The sequence below is a fragment of the Mobula hypostoma genome, chromosome 10, assembly GCF_963921235.1.
Source record: "Mobula hypostoma chromosome 10, sMobHyp1.1, whole genome shotgun sequence".
NCBI lineage: Eukaryota > Metazoa > Chordata > Chondrichthyes > Myliobatiformes > Myliobatidae > Mobula > Mobula hypostoma.
Genome location: NC_086106.1, coordinates 15,922,888 through 15,938,006, shown reverse-complemented (window position 1 = coordinate 15,938,006; position 15,119 = coordinate 15,922,888). Strand labels below are relative to the sequence as shown.

Below are 15,119 nucleotides of genomic sequence, written 5' to 3'. Positions count from 1 at the left end.
CATTGTACTATAAACCTCCAAATCTACCAGGAGAAAGGGAATAAAACTACAGAAATTCAGATATAGCAAGTGATGAAGGTCTCAACACATTCAAGCAATCTACTATACTCATTCATTTTGATAGCAGAGTTAGTGGCCATGAAATAAATATTTAGTGGCCGTGACCAAACTTTATTCCACCTGTTGCGTTGCCTTCTCAGATGAAGAAAACAACTTTTCATTCAAGCATTCGTACAATTACTCGTGGAAAAAAAAAACAATTAAATATAGAGCCCATGTGTTGAGCTGCAATCATTCACTTGTTCCTTGGCAGAATTTTATTTACCACCTCTTTTCCACTCTAGCAGTTTGGATTCCTCCACTGCCCAATGTACCTTGATGAAATAATCTGTTCAACCTCTCGCCACCTTTCTTACGGATTCATTTTCTGGCTAAAGAACAGAATCTGTGTCAATAGACAATAGACAATAGGTGCAGGAGTAGGCCATTCGGCCCTTTGAGCCAGCACCGCTATTCACTGTGATCCTGACTGATCGTTCACAATCAGTACCCGGTTCCTGCCTTCTCCCCATAACCCATGACTCCACTATCTTTAAGAGCTCTATCCATCTCTTTCTTGAAAGCACCCAGAGAACTGGCCTCCACTGCCTTCTGAGGCAGAGCATTCCACAGATCCACAACCCTCTGTGTGAAAAAGCTTTTCCTCAACTCCGTTCTAAATGGTCTACCCCTTATTCTTAAACTGTGGCCTCTGGTTCTGGACTCACCCATTAGCGGGAACATGTTTCCTGCCTCCAGCGTGTCCAATCCCTTAATAATCTTATATGTTTCAATCAGAGCCCCTCTCATCCTTCTAAATTCCAGCGTATACAAGCCCAGTCGCTCCAATCTTTCAACATATGGCAGTCCCGCCATCCCGGGAATTAACCTCGTGAACCTACGCTGCACTCCCTCAATAGCAAGAATATCCTTCCTCAAATTTGGAGACCAAAACTGTACACAATATTCCAGGTGTGGTCTCACCAGGGCCCTGTACAACTGCAGAAGGACCTCTTTGCTCTTATACTCAACTCCCCTTGTTATGAAGGCCAACATGCCATTAGCTTTCTTCACTGCCTGCTGTACCCGCATGCTTACTTTCAGTGACTGATGAACAAGGACACCTAGATCTCGTTGTACTTTCCCTTTTCCCAACTTGACACCATTCAGATAGTAATCTGCCTTCCTGTTCTTGCCACCAAAGTAGGTAACCTCACATTTATCCACATTAAACTGCATCTGCCATGCATCTGCCCATTCACCCAACCTGATGAAGGGTCTCGGCCTGAAACATCACCTATTTATTCCTCTCCTTAGATGCTGAGTTCCTCCAGCACTTGGTGTATGTTCCTCAGGATTTCCAGCATCTCCAGAATCTTGTGTTTAGAATATGTGTTATCTCCTGTAAACCTGATGTCTTTCAATTTCTAATAATGCCTTTTTCTCATGGAAGCTGTAGTTAATACTAACAAAAAAAAAACTAGCTTCAAAGTAGCTGCCAAAACAAGGTGCTATCTGAATTATTTAAGGCACCAAACTGCTACAACAGCAAGTTTGAAGACATGGGCCTCAATCATCTGAGTCTGATAAGAACATAGGGACAGGGAGTCCTGTGTCACAAGATCAAACTCAGAATTAAGTTCAGTGCTTCTGCTGGCGTTTTAATGTAGCCCTGCTTATCACATTACACATGGTTAGGTGCTGACCGTGATGTTGCTCTGCATAGCATGGTCTAATTCAAGTACTTCCATGGATATTCAAACAGAGGGAGGGAGTTGGAAGTCAGGGAAAAAAATGCTTTCACAAGAGATTATAAATGATCACATTCACAGTGCTTTCCTTGCCTTACTGATAAGGGTAATGAGAACGCTGTGAGAATCTGCTACAGTCACTAAGTCTTAGCTACAGGGGACCAAGATGACAACTAAGTGACTATTAAGGCAGTCTCCAAGATTCGGCACAGCAGGTACTTCAGTGATCTAACCAGAAAATACAGTTCCACATCATATCTACTGTCTGTAGCAGTTAGGTTTACTCTGCCTAACCCCGTTGCACCACCAAATTAGTCCTCATCTCCACCTATCACACAAGTAGTCATACAAAACAGGCCCACCTACCATCTTGTATCTACCTATACTAATCCTATTTATTAGCACTTTGTCTGGAGTCTACTTTCAGAGAATCCATTCAGCATCACCTCCTTTCCATTTCTTGAGATGATGTGCTGCCACAATGCATCCTTCTACTAAATCCAGAAAGGACCTGGGGACCAAAAAGAGTGTAACTCTTTACTGTAGCCCCAGGATGTGAAGAAAAAGCAAAGACCCCCCTCAACTGCTGCATACTCACATCTAACACACCTTCTCATATCCCATTCCCCAAACTCCTTGCAATCCCTTCTGATGTACAAACTGGAAAAAGACAAAAGAATAAATCTCTTACTTAAACCCCTGCCTACATAAGCCCACTCAGTTGTATGGAATGCTCCTGCAATTTCTGGGAAATTAGGAGAGCTCTAATGTTGCTGGTAATCATGCAGAGGTGAGGAAGCGAGGAAGGCTTTCAAAGCTTGCAGTGGGACCTGGGCCAGCTGGAAAAGTGGGCCGAGAAATGGCAGATGGAATTTAATGCAGATGACTGTGACGCTTTGCAGTTTGAGGGGACAGACTGGGGTAGCACTTACACAGTGAATGGGCACTGAGGAGTGCAGTAGAACAGAGGGATCCGGGAACACAAATCTATAATTCCTTGAAAGTGGCGTCACAGGTCAATAGGGTCGTAAAGAGAGTTTCTGGCCTTCATAAATCAAAGTACAGGAGTTGGAATTTTAAGTTGAAGTTGTCCAAGATGTTGGCAAGGCCTGATTTGGAGTATTATGTGCAATTCTGGTCACCTAAGATCAACTGTAGGGCATTCTAAAACAGAAGGAACAGTCAGAGGTCATAGTAAATGTCTGTACCAATGACGTAGGAAGAAAAAGGGATGAGGTCCTGTAATATGAATTTAAGGCGTTCTCTAGCAGATTAAAGAAGAGGACATCCAAGGCTGACATCTCCACGTTATTTGCAGTGTTATGTGGTCCTGAGTACAGCAACAGGGGAAATAAGTCAGGTAAACACATGCAGGTAATGGGATGGTGTAGGAGGGACAGCAGGAGGGCTTAACTTTATGGATCATTAAGAACATGTCTTGGGTCCGTGGGATCTGTACAGGCAGGACTGGGTACACCTAATGTGTCCGATATCAATGATAGAGGGTTGGTTCATGCTGCTGAGAAGTTTTTAAACTAGTTGGGGTAATTTCAATGTAGAGTTGTAGTCCACAGAGTTCTACAGTCGAGAAATAGTCCCACCATATCCATTCTGAATCTCTCCTGCACCCCGTCCAGTGCAATCCCGTGCTTACTATCATGAGGTGACTAGAACTGCAAACAGTACTTCCTGTGTCCTAGCCAACATTTTAGTAGGTCGTACAAAGTCCTCCCAACACTTACACTTTACGTCCTGGCTACTGAGGCAAGCTTCCTGCATGCCTTTCTCACTGTGTTATCTGTCTGGAAGCTACCTTGGACTTGTACGTCCTCCGTTCTTCAATATTCCCTAGAGTCCTACCATTCGTGGTGTATATCTACAGTTATTACACACACAAGATGAATTACCGCACACTTATCAGGATTGAGTTCCAAGTGCCATTGCCGTGGCTATCTCATCTGCTGATGTATATCATTCTGTTCCCCAAGACTACCCTTCAACTTACCAACAATATTATCAATTTTTGTGTCATTAGACAGGATCTGTCAAACACAGACTGACAGCAGCTTGTAAACATATCTATTTTACATCTGAGAAGTGACAGTTTTTCTCAAAGTGAAATGGGCCAACGTTTAGGTCACAGTGGAGGGGGTCATTACCCCTTACATCAAGGGAAACGGATGGCTTCTTGAAGGGGGAAGAGGCACATAAAAAGTATAGGGCAGCAAAAACAGGGGAGGACGAAGAGGGGCCACAAAATAATACCAACTGATTAAAAAGATCAAGGTATTTTTATAGTATACTCAGAGCAAGAAGATAACTGAAGATAGGGTGGGACCCATTAGGAGCCAAAGGGCAGGCTCTGGTACTTCTGGTAAAATGGCGGTGTGTATGCATTCAGCAGACTCTCAGGGGCCAAGCAAAGGTGCTTCTTTCTTTGTTAAATGTGCTTTTATATATAGTAAGACTATTCTTAACTTCCATAACTACGTGTACAGCAGGTCTACCACATCAGTGAACTGCTTATTGTTCAGAGTAACCACCCGATGGTGCACAGAAGGCGAGTCAGGATATCAGGCCGAAGGATTCCAGTTGGCACAAAGGTGGTGTGTAGTGAAACCGCGAGTGACTGTTTTGGACGTTTCTTTTGTGATCGCAGGACCCTGTTGGGCTTTGATAGCCGCAGGCCTGCTTCCCTTGTTTGATGGCGAGACAGGCGGCGGAGCTGCAGTGTTGCCTCAGTTGTGGCAAGGACTAGCCCTCAGGCCTGCGGGCTTGCATTGTGGCGTGGCGTCTGGGCTCGGTTGGGGATGGCCTCCCCTGTTGGTGCTGCCCTCCAGTGTTGGATTGGTGGAATTACAAGCTGGATTGCTGGGAACCATTAGTTTGTGGGACTTGTCACTCAGGCTCTTGGACTAAAAATGTGTTTTCTTACATGCCTATGTTCATTTTTCCCCCTTTCTTGTTATTTTGGATGCACACAGGGCCTCAAAGGAACGCAGTCTCGATCGGCTCTATCCATGTCTGACTTGAATGACAATTAAACTTGATTCGACTTGATTTGATCTGATTTGCATGTACCCATTAAACATAGATAGGGATTAGACAAATAATTATCAACCAGTGAGTGCAATAGCAGTGGCAGGGAAATTACTGAAAAAACACTAAAAGACAGGATCAATTTTAAATGGGAAAGGCAGGCATTGAATATGAAGCTAGCACAGATTTCCTGGTGGGTGATCCTGTTTAACTAATTTAACTGAGCTTTTTGAAGTGATAACCCAATAGATGAGTGTAGGACAGCTAATGTAGTTTACATGGTGTTTGATAAGGTCCCATGAGGAAGGCTGGTCGAAAATGTTAGACCCAGGAAATCCAGAGCAAGGTGGAAAAATGGATCTACAACTGTCTTGGTCATTAGAGACAGAATCTAAACCTAAATCAGAGGATACTGGAAGAGTTATTATTGTGTTTGGAAGGCTTTGACCAATGGTATATTATAAGGACCATTGTTGAGAGTTTATAAGATACTTTGGTATCTTAGATGTGAACACAGGAGGCATGATTAATAAGTTTGCAGGTGGCACAAAAATTGGTCGCGTTGTTGGTAGAAAAGAGAATCTCAGCCTGCAGAAGGTTTCAGTTCTGAACACAGACTAGAAAGGCTGGGTTTGTAACCCTGGGAGTGGAGGAGACTGAGGAGTGACCTGATAGAGGTATACAGTGTGAAAGGCAAATAGCTTTTAAGCAACTGTGATGTAAATCAATGTGATGTGATGTAAACTGTGATGCACAGCAATGTTGTAAATTTAGTCAAAAAAAGTAAAGAAAGGTTTAGGAAACCAGAATTGGACAGGGCCTTTGAGAAGTAAAGCAAATAAGAAAGAACTTAAACAGGAAATCGGAAGGCTAAAGGGGGCCATGAAATGTCTTTGGTGATTGGGGTTAAGGAACATATAGATGTATTAAAAACAAGAGGGTAGACAGGTAAAGAGTAGGACCAATCAAAGATAAAGCAGGGAATTTCTGCCTGGAGCCAGCGGAAGGAGATGAGACACTAAGTGGGTATTTTCAATGGAATTCACAAAGGGGAATGAAAAAGGGGTGGTGAGATCAGGGAGAGGTACGTTGATATTCTAGGGCATGTTGATGTCAAGGAGGAGGAGGTGTTGGATTTTTGAAGAACATTAAGGTATAAGGTCCCAAGGAGTGATGGGATAACTATTACATATTATTGAGAGCGACAAGGGAAGAGATTGCTGGAACCTTGGCAGAGATCTTTGAATATGCTTTAGCCAAAGACAAAGTCTTAGTGAACTAGAGAATAGCCAACTTGTTTCTTTGTTTAAGAAGAGCTGTAGAGACAAACTAGGAAATTATAGATTGATGAGCCTATATCATTGGTAGGAAAATTACTGGAGAAGATTCTTAAGGTTAAGATGCACTCATCTATTAAAGTATAGACCTATTAGGGTATTTGGTGTGGCTTTGTGCAGGGAAGGTTGTGTCTTGCAACCATTGAGTTTTTTAGAGATACCAAAGATGATCAATGAGGGTAGATGCATGGATAACATTGATGTGGACTTCAGTAAAACATTCGATAAGGTCCCTTGTGGATGGCTGATCCAGAAGATGAAGGCGCATGCATCCATGGAGACTTGGTAGACTGGATTTAAATTTGGCTTGGCCAAATAAGATACAGGGAATATACTGACTGCAGGTCTGTGACCAGTGATGTTCCCCAGAGACTAGTGCTGGGACCTCATGACTTGGACAAAAATATAGGGGTGGACTGATTAGTAAATTTACAGATGACACAAAAATTGGTAGAGTTGTGGATAGTGGGATGGTTGCCAAATGGTTCTGCAGTATAGAGACTGGCTAGAAATATGGGCAGAAAAATGACAGAGGGAGTTTAATCTGGACAAGTGTGAGGGGTTGCACTTTGCAAGGTCAGGTACCAGAGGCAAGTATATAGTAAACGGCAGGGCCCTGAGGAACCCCGATGTGCAGACGGACCTTGGGGTGCAAGTCCGTAGCTCCCTGAAAGTGGTAAAGAAGGCATACTTCCCTTTATCAGTCGAGGAATATAAGAAGCAGGAAGTCATGCTATTAAAAACTTCATGTAGTTCTGATCACTTCATTAGACAAAGGATATGGAGGCCTTGGAGTGGGTGCAGAAGTTGGATGTTGCCTACATCAGAGAACATTAGCTATACGGAGAGGTAGGGCACACTTCGGTTGTTTTCTCCGGAGCGCTGAAGGGTGACCTGATAGAGTTATACAGTATAAGCTCGTGAGGTGGTGGGGCATCGTCAGGGCTGAATGACAGTCTTTTTCTTAGGGTGGAAAGTTCTAACAAAAGAAAGCATAGATTTAGCATGAAAGGGGCAAAGTTTAAAGGAGATTTGCAAGGCAAGTTTACCTTTTACACAGAGGATGATAGGTGTCTGCAACACGTCGCTAGGGAAGGTGATAGAAAAAGATACAATAGCAGCGTTTAAGAGGCATTTAGACTGACATGTGAACAGACAGGGGTGAAGGGATGGGCAGTTTAAATTGGCACAGGCACTGTGAGCCAAAGAGCCTGTTCCTGTGCATAACTATTCTATGTTCTTAATAACAGTGGAATGAAGGGTCCAAACAGTCTGCCCCTATTTTATGTCCTGACGAAGGGTCTTGGCCTGAAACGTCGACTGCACCTCTTCCTACAGATGCTGCTAGGCCTGCTGCGTTCACCAGCAACTTTGATGTATGTTGCCCCTATTTTATTTTAGGTATTGTCAACATTTGTCTCAGTTTTGTGAGGGCTTGATTCTATTTTCCATCGTTGGCATTAAAATATTCAATGCACGAGACCCCGATGAACACGTCAGCACCTTTGTGGTGGCATATCATGCAGATAAGGGACTCTGATGTAACTTACAAACTTTATAAATGATACTCTAAGTACCCAATCATTTACTTTCCAACAAATCGTTTTATCATCCATATAAACTTTATGTTACATAACAGAATTTCTTGCTTGTAATCTTCTAATATACAGTACTGAAATATACTTGCAATGTGAACGTCTTTGATCCTAGGATGCTTTAAACATGTTTTCTGTAGGCTTATAGACCGTTCATTAACTCACAATTTAAAACATAATTTCCTCTAGTTATTTCAGTCTGTAAATTGTCTTTTAACATATATTGTTTTTGCTCTTTAAGTTAGAAATAGCATTCATATTGTAAAGCAAGAGTAAGCTAGATACACTTCAGTCCAAACCACAATGACACAGTTAGCTGCACATAGCACAAAGCTGTTGAGTGACATACTGTAGCTTATGTGTGCCTATGCAGGCACACTCTAGTACAAGCACACAGAACACGAGCAAGTATACCAGGTGTAAGATATTTAAATAAAATCAATGTCATGAAACATTTGGGCATGGAGCAAGGAACTAAAAGAATGAAACCCTCAGCCACTCTCTGAGAATGAAACAAAAGCTGTTTTATGTTGATCTTTTAAGGGCTTGAGGCTGGTCTTGTTTCCCAAAGGTGAATGTTGAATACCGCCCTCCCTGAATCTGAATTAAAAGAGCAACATAAATCAGCTAAAATGTGCTAATGATTACAAAGATGAAGTTCAACTGTACTACAGGTATTTCTCAGCAGATTCCAAACTTTTTTCAGCACAATACTACTAGTGTATCGCTTTCTGAAGAACGTTTCGCACAGAAGAAAAATAAACCCAGCAACAGACAAAATGACAGCATGACTGAACAATACAAGCTTAGAAAGTAACACTATGTTCCAACACTCCATGCAGCTTACCAAAGAGGGAGACTCTATGTCTGATCAAAGCTGCGAGTTTGCAGAAGATACTGAAGTAGAGAAACAATGAGGAAGAAAAGAAGTGAGAAGAGAGAAGAACAGGCAGCACCAAATAACACTAGAAAGGAATTAACAATGAGAGAAGGCTGAAGCAGATTTACCTCCTGATCGAAAACAGTTGGTTTGAGACCTAAAACTAAAACAAGGAGAACTGGAAATACACACACACACACACAAACTGCTGGAGGAACTCAGCAGGCCAGGCAGTATCTATGGAAAAGAGCACAGTCGACGTTTTGAGCCGAGACCCTTTAGCGGGACTGGAGTAAAAGAGATGAGGAATAGAGTTAAAAGGTGGGAGGGAGGGTAGGGAGATACACAAGGTGATAGATGGAACTGGGAGGGGGAGCTCAGGTTGGAGGAACAACACCTTATATTCCCTCTGGGTAGCTTTCAACCTGATGGCGTGAACATTAATTTCCCGAACCTCCGCTAATGTTCCCCCTCACTATTCCCCATCCCTTTTCCCTCTCTCACTTTATCTCCTTGCCTGCCTATCATCTCCCTCTGGTGCTCCTTCCCCCTTTCTTTCTTTCTTTCACAGCCTTCTGTCCTCTCTTATTAGATTCCCCCTTCTCCAGCCCTGTATCTCTTTCACCAATTAACTTTCCAGCTCTTTACTTCATCCCTCCCATTCCTGGTTCCAGCTATCACCTTGTGCTTCTCATTCCCCTCCTCCCACCTGTTTACTCTTCATCTTTTTTTTCTCCAGTCCTTCTGAAGGGTTTCGGCCTGAATTGTCAACTGGGTACTCTTTTCCATAGATGCAGCCTGGCCTGCTGAGTTCCTCCAGCATTTTGAGCGTGTTGCTTGGATTACCAGCATCTGCAGATGTTCTCTTGCTTGAGTGCTGGAAATACTCTGCTCTTACAGGTGCCATTTGTTTGAACAGAGACGTGTTTAAGGTCTTCTGATTTTCTTTTCCTGCAAATGCTGTCTGGCCTGTTAAGTATTTCCAGCACTTACCATTCTTATTTTAGATTTCCAGTATCTGCAGTTTTGATTTTCACTGGTTTAAGATCTATTTTCTTTTACTAGGGTGCCAACATGTACAATAATGCACTTTCAATATCAACATATCAGCCTCAGCTGAAATCCACTTGTCAATAAATAAGTAATGCAAAGATAAACTTTAATCTATTTTGCATTTCCTTTCTCCCTTCTTGAATCATTTAAAAACAAGTTAATTTAACTCCCAGCATTTGAACACAATTTCTCAGGAAAACTGGGGATTATTTTATTTTAATGATTCCTTGAATCAACTAATAATTCTATACTCTGGCAACAGCATCCTTTTTTGAAAAAAATGTATATACTATATTAAACAAATAGGTGGCACAAAATATTAGTGTTATCTTTCTTTAAAAATGTTATGCATTCCTAACTTCTTAAATTTCATATTTCTTCGTCTTTTTCAACATTTATCTCCATCAGAATTTCCCTTTTCTATATGCCCCTAGGGATTAATATTGATTGACGTTCACTACTGGCCAGTGGACCTCTTGTTAGTTTGCAAATCACAGCAGCAGCCACTTGTAAGATCACAAACAATTCTAACAACTAACAGTTGTTTGACTTCTAGTCATAAATGAAAGTCGGCTTCAGTTCTTAAAATGTAAGTGGCAAGCAGTAATCAGATTAAATTTAAAACAAGTACTGTCCATAGATCAGCTTTGAAAACAAGTTCTGTAGGTAGTAGACACTCTGTGAGAAGTAAGATTTGGCTCACTAAGCGTGGTTTATTGCTGCTCGAGTTGCAGTTTTAGACAATGGGTTGATTAATTTGGCTTGTTTCAAACTTCAAGTTGACTCTAAGTTGCTTAGTTCAAGGAAGCTTGCAGAACCAGATGGATAATATCATTTAGCAGGTCAAATAACTGATGTGTCTATAGTTGGAAGGTATATGCATGTAAGGAAGTTAGCTTAGCTGCTTTGACCACTCAAGGATGTGTGTTTAGTCCACTGCTCTACTCTATCTAGACCTATGACCATGTGGCTAGGCACAACTCAAATGCCATCCGCACATTTGCTGATGACACAATTATTGCTGGCAGAATTTCAGATGGTGACGAGAAGGTATATAGGAGTGAGACAAATTAGTGTTACAGCAATAACCTTGTACTCAACATCAGTAAGACCAAAGAATTAATTGCGGACTTCAGAAAGGGTAAGAAGAGGGTGTGTATACCAGTCCTCATCAAGGGTCAGTCGTGGAAATGGTGAGCAATTTCAAGTTTCTGGGTGTCCACATGTCTGAGGATTTCACTTGGGCCCAACATATCGATGCAGTTACAAAGAAGACATGACAGTGGCTATATTTCAGTAGGAGTTTGAGGAGATTTGGTAGGTCACGAAAGCGACTTGAAAATTTCTACAGATATACAGTGGAGAGCATTCTAACTGACTGCATCACCATCTGGTATGGAGGGGCACTGCACTACGCAGGTTCAAAATAAGCTGCAGAAAGATCATGGGCACTAACTCCCCAGCAACCAGGACACCTTCAAGGAGCGATGCCTCAAAAAGGTGACATCCTTCATTAAGGACCCTCACCACCCAGAACACGTTCTCTTCTCATTATTACCATCAGGAAGGAGGTACAGGAGCCGGAAGGCACACACTCAATGATTCAGGAATAGCTTCTTCCTCTCTGCCATCAGATTTCTAAATGGACATTGAACCCATGAACACTACCTAACTACTTTTTTCCCCCCACTTTTTTCATTAGTTATTTAACATATATAAGTTAAAGAACTAATATATAATATATATAATTACTGTAATTTACAGTTTTGTTATTATTGAGATCTGTGTCCCCAAAATGCTCTTACAGCATTTACGTTATGAGGGCATCTGAGGAAATATCATAAACACGTGAAGTTACTCAAGTGGTAGATAGAAAGGTATTAATGTGGAGAGCATTCAAGCTTATCAGGAGTGGTTGAAGAACATTCAGAATATTGATAGGAAGATGGTAATTAGAATCGATTCCTCTGGCTTCCTCTTCTGCGGTGGGTGATTCGTTCGTCTGCATTATTAGTATGTATTTTCAGTTTATAAGAATTGTACCCGGGTTTTGGAAATTCCTTGTGTTTTAGAAATGGTTTGTAATTTGTAAATGTTTTATAAGCTAGAAAACTACTGTGAGTTTTAAATGTGTTTTAAAAACATTGTTTGGATTTAAATGTGTATCACTGAAAATAAACGAACTGTGTTTAAACTACTTTGTTAACTGGAAGTATCTTCTACTCAGTATGGAGGGGGGACCCACCACTCAAGTAGTGGGTATTGGCAGCTGTAGAGAATAAACAGGAAGTAAATTAGTCTTTGTAGATCGGGTAGTTACAGTATAATCTCCCTTTAAAGAGAGTCTCGTGGTTAGTTACATCCGATACGGCTTAAGGTCTTCATCTGAGTTTAGAATATCTCAGTCAGCAAACTCAATACCATCACAAATGTAACTATGAAACAGCAATATTGCTCATATTTTATCGTCTTGTCAAACTATCCTTGCATTGACTATCATTTTGGAATACTATTCTTTGCCACATTATCTCTCCTGGTCTGAGGTATACTAGAACTGTTACATCTAAATGCTATTGCTAAATATTTGCTGTACGGTTAGTTTACAGCTAATCAAGATAGTGAATGTTAAATGCTATACTCACAACACGCTGGAGGAACTCAGTAGGTCGGGCAGCATCTGTGGAAACGATCAGTCGACGTTTCGGGCCGGAACCCTTCGTCAGGAGGTTCCGGCCCAAAACATGGACTGATTGTTTCTACAGATGCTGCCCGACCTGCTGAGTTCCTCCTGCGTGTTGTGAGTGTTGCTTTGACCCCAGCATCTGCAGAGTATTTTGTGTTTACGAATGTTAAATGCTATACTGGATCACAGTCATTTTGAACAGCTTTTCCACTTTACCTTACTTATGGTGGCAATATTGCACACAAGTTGACAAATTGCAAATTTATATCAGTATTTCATCCCTATACTTATGATTATTTGGCTAAGTACAGCTCCAATGCCGCATTTAAGTTTGCTGACGGCACCAGTGTTGTTGGCTGAATCAAAGGCGGTGACGAATTGGCATATAGCAGGGAGATTGAAAATCTGGTTGAGTGGTGCCACAACACCAACCTCTCACTCAACACCAGCAAAACCAAAGAGCTGATTCGTGACTACAGGAGGAAGAAGCCAGACGTTCATTAGCCAGACCCCATAAGGGGGCTAAGCTTAGGAGCTTTAAATTCCTTGGAGTTATTATATCAGAGGATCTGTCCTTGGATCAGCAAGTAAGTGTCACCACAAAGGGGGCACGACGGTGTCTCCACTTTCTTACAAGTTTGCGTAGATTTAGTATGTCACCAAAAACTTTGAAAAACTTCTATAGATACACAGTGCAGAGGACCCTAACTGGTTGCAACACGGCATCTCGGCTTTTTTTTGCACTACCTTACTTCCTATTTTTCTATTTTCTACTTATGATTTATAATATAAATTTTTAATATTTACTAATTTTAACTATTTTTAATATTTAACATTTGTAATCCAGGGAGTGTGAAGTGCAAAATCAAATATTGCTGTGATGATTGTACGTTCTAGTACCAATTGTTTGGCGACAATAAAGTATAAAGTAAAGTAGAATGGAAACACTAATGTCCTGGAATGGAAAGGTCCATAGAAAGTGGTTGATACTCTTATATAAATCCTAGATGTGATAGGTGTCATTCCGAGATAGCTTCTTTAACTCATATGTTTTGGTTATGCTCTTTGTTGAAAAAATATTGGAAAGAGATTTTTGATATTATCTCAACTGTTTTGAATATTGACTTATAACCTCACCCAATTACTGCTATTTTTGGGTTACCAATGATAGAATCAAGTCATCTAACCTCTTCAGCTCGTCAGATGATTGCATTTCTTACATTAACGGCTAGAAGATCCATTTTGCTGAATTGGAAAGAGATTAATCCTCCCACCACATTCCAATGGTTCTCTCAAACTATGCTGTATTTAAATTTGGAAAAAATTAGAAGTGTTGTTTATGATCCCTCTATTAAATTCGAAAAGACCTGGAGGCCATTTATTCAACATTTTCATATGACGTAATTTGACATTTTCCAAACTTATTTTATTTCTTTGTAATATTGGTTGAGAGGAATGGAGTCGTCAACACTAAGGTTTCCTCTTTTTTTAAATGACGTTACATAACAGCCCATGTCTTTTTTTTTAGTTCAGTTGATTAATTCTGTTTAGATTAGTTTTTTTGGGGGGTTATAATTTTTTTTTCCCTTTTTCATGATTTTTTAAAGATATTTTTCTTTGTTTTATATTGTTCATCTGTATCCTATATGATTGGAAGTTTTATCATTTAAGTGTTAACTGGCTTTATAATTACTTATGCTAATTATAACAATGTATTCCCAATAGTGCGGGCATGTGGCCAAATGGTTAAGGCATTGGACTAGCGACCTGAAGGTCGTGAGTTCGAGCCCCAGCCGAGGCAGCGTGTTGTGTCCTTGAGCAAGGCACTTAATCACACATTGCTCTGCGACGACACTGGTGCCAAGCTGTATGGGTCCTAATGCCCTTCCCTTGGACAACATTGGCGTCGTGGAGAGGGGAGACTTGCAGCATGGGCAACTGCTGGTCTTCCATACAACCTTGCCCAGGCCTGCGCCCTGGAGAGTGAAGACTTTCCAGGCGCAGATCCATGGTCTCGCAAGACTAATGGATGCCTTAAATTCCCAATAACTTTGTACCATTACCATGTTATGCTTATTATTATGAAACTAATAAAAAGATTGAAAAAGGAAAGAAAGTGGTTTATACAGCTCAGTCCATCCCAGGCAAAGCTCTTCTCACACTTACATGGAGCACTGCCACAGGAAAGCAGTGTACATCATCAAAGTTCCCCATCTACAGTTATTACTCTACAACCCTCATGCTCCTGAACTGGCATGGATAACTTCACTCACCACAACTCTGAAATGATTCCACAACCTACAGACTCACTTTCAAGGACTCTTTACAACCCACGCTCTCAGTATTATTTTTAATTTGCACAATTTGCCTTCTTTTGCACATTGGTTGTTTGTCAGTCTTTGTTTATGCATAATTTTGTTTTGTAAATTCCTTTGCATTATTTTTCCTGTATATGCTTGCAAGAAAATGAATCTCAAGGTAGTATATGGTAACATATATGTACTTTGATAATAAATTTACTTTGAACTTTTAAGTCAGTCACAGCACAGCTAGAGGCAGATTGTGTGGGCAAGGGTCATGCCTCTGCTTTACTGACTTTGATGAGCATGACCTGTGGATGACATGAAGAGGGGAAAGCATCACACTGCACTTGGAGGGATGTACAGAAGGCATAAAGGTGTGATCGGAAATGGCTGCACAAGGAACAACAGGTATGTCGCATCCGGAATTTCCCGGTTAGCG

At 41.1% G+C, this 15,119-nt stretch overlaps 1 protein-coding gene across 8 annotated transcripts in view; it reads right to left on the bottom strand.

The window, feature by feature from the left end:
• The window catches only part of LOC134352669 (ryanodine receptor 1-like), a 581,514-nt gene that overhangs the window by 192,326 nt on the left and 374,069 nt on the right, over positions 1-15,119 (bottom strand). For all 8 annotated transcript variants that reach the window (XM_063060038.1, XM_063060039.1, XM_063060041.1 and 5 more), the window contains one exon: positions 8,609-8,658. In XM_063060038.1, the coding sequence (XP_062916108.1) occupies positions 8,609-8,658 (50 nt within the window). The remainder of the gene's footprint in view (positions 1-8,608; positions 8,659-15,119) is intronic.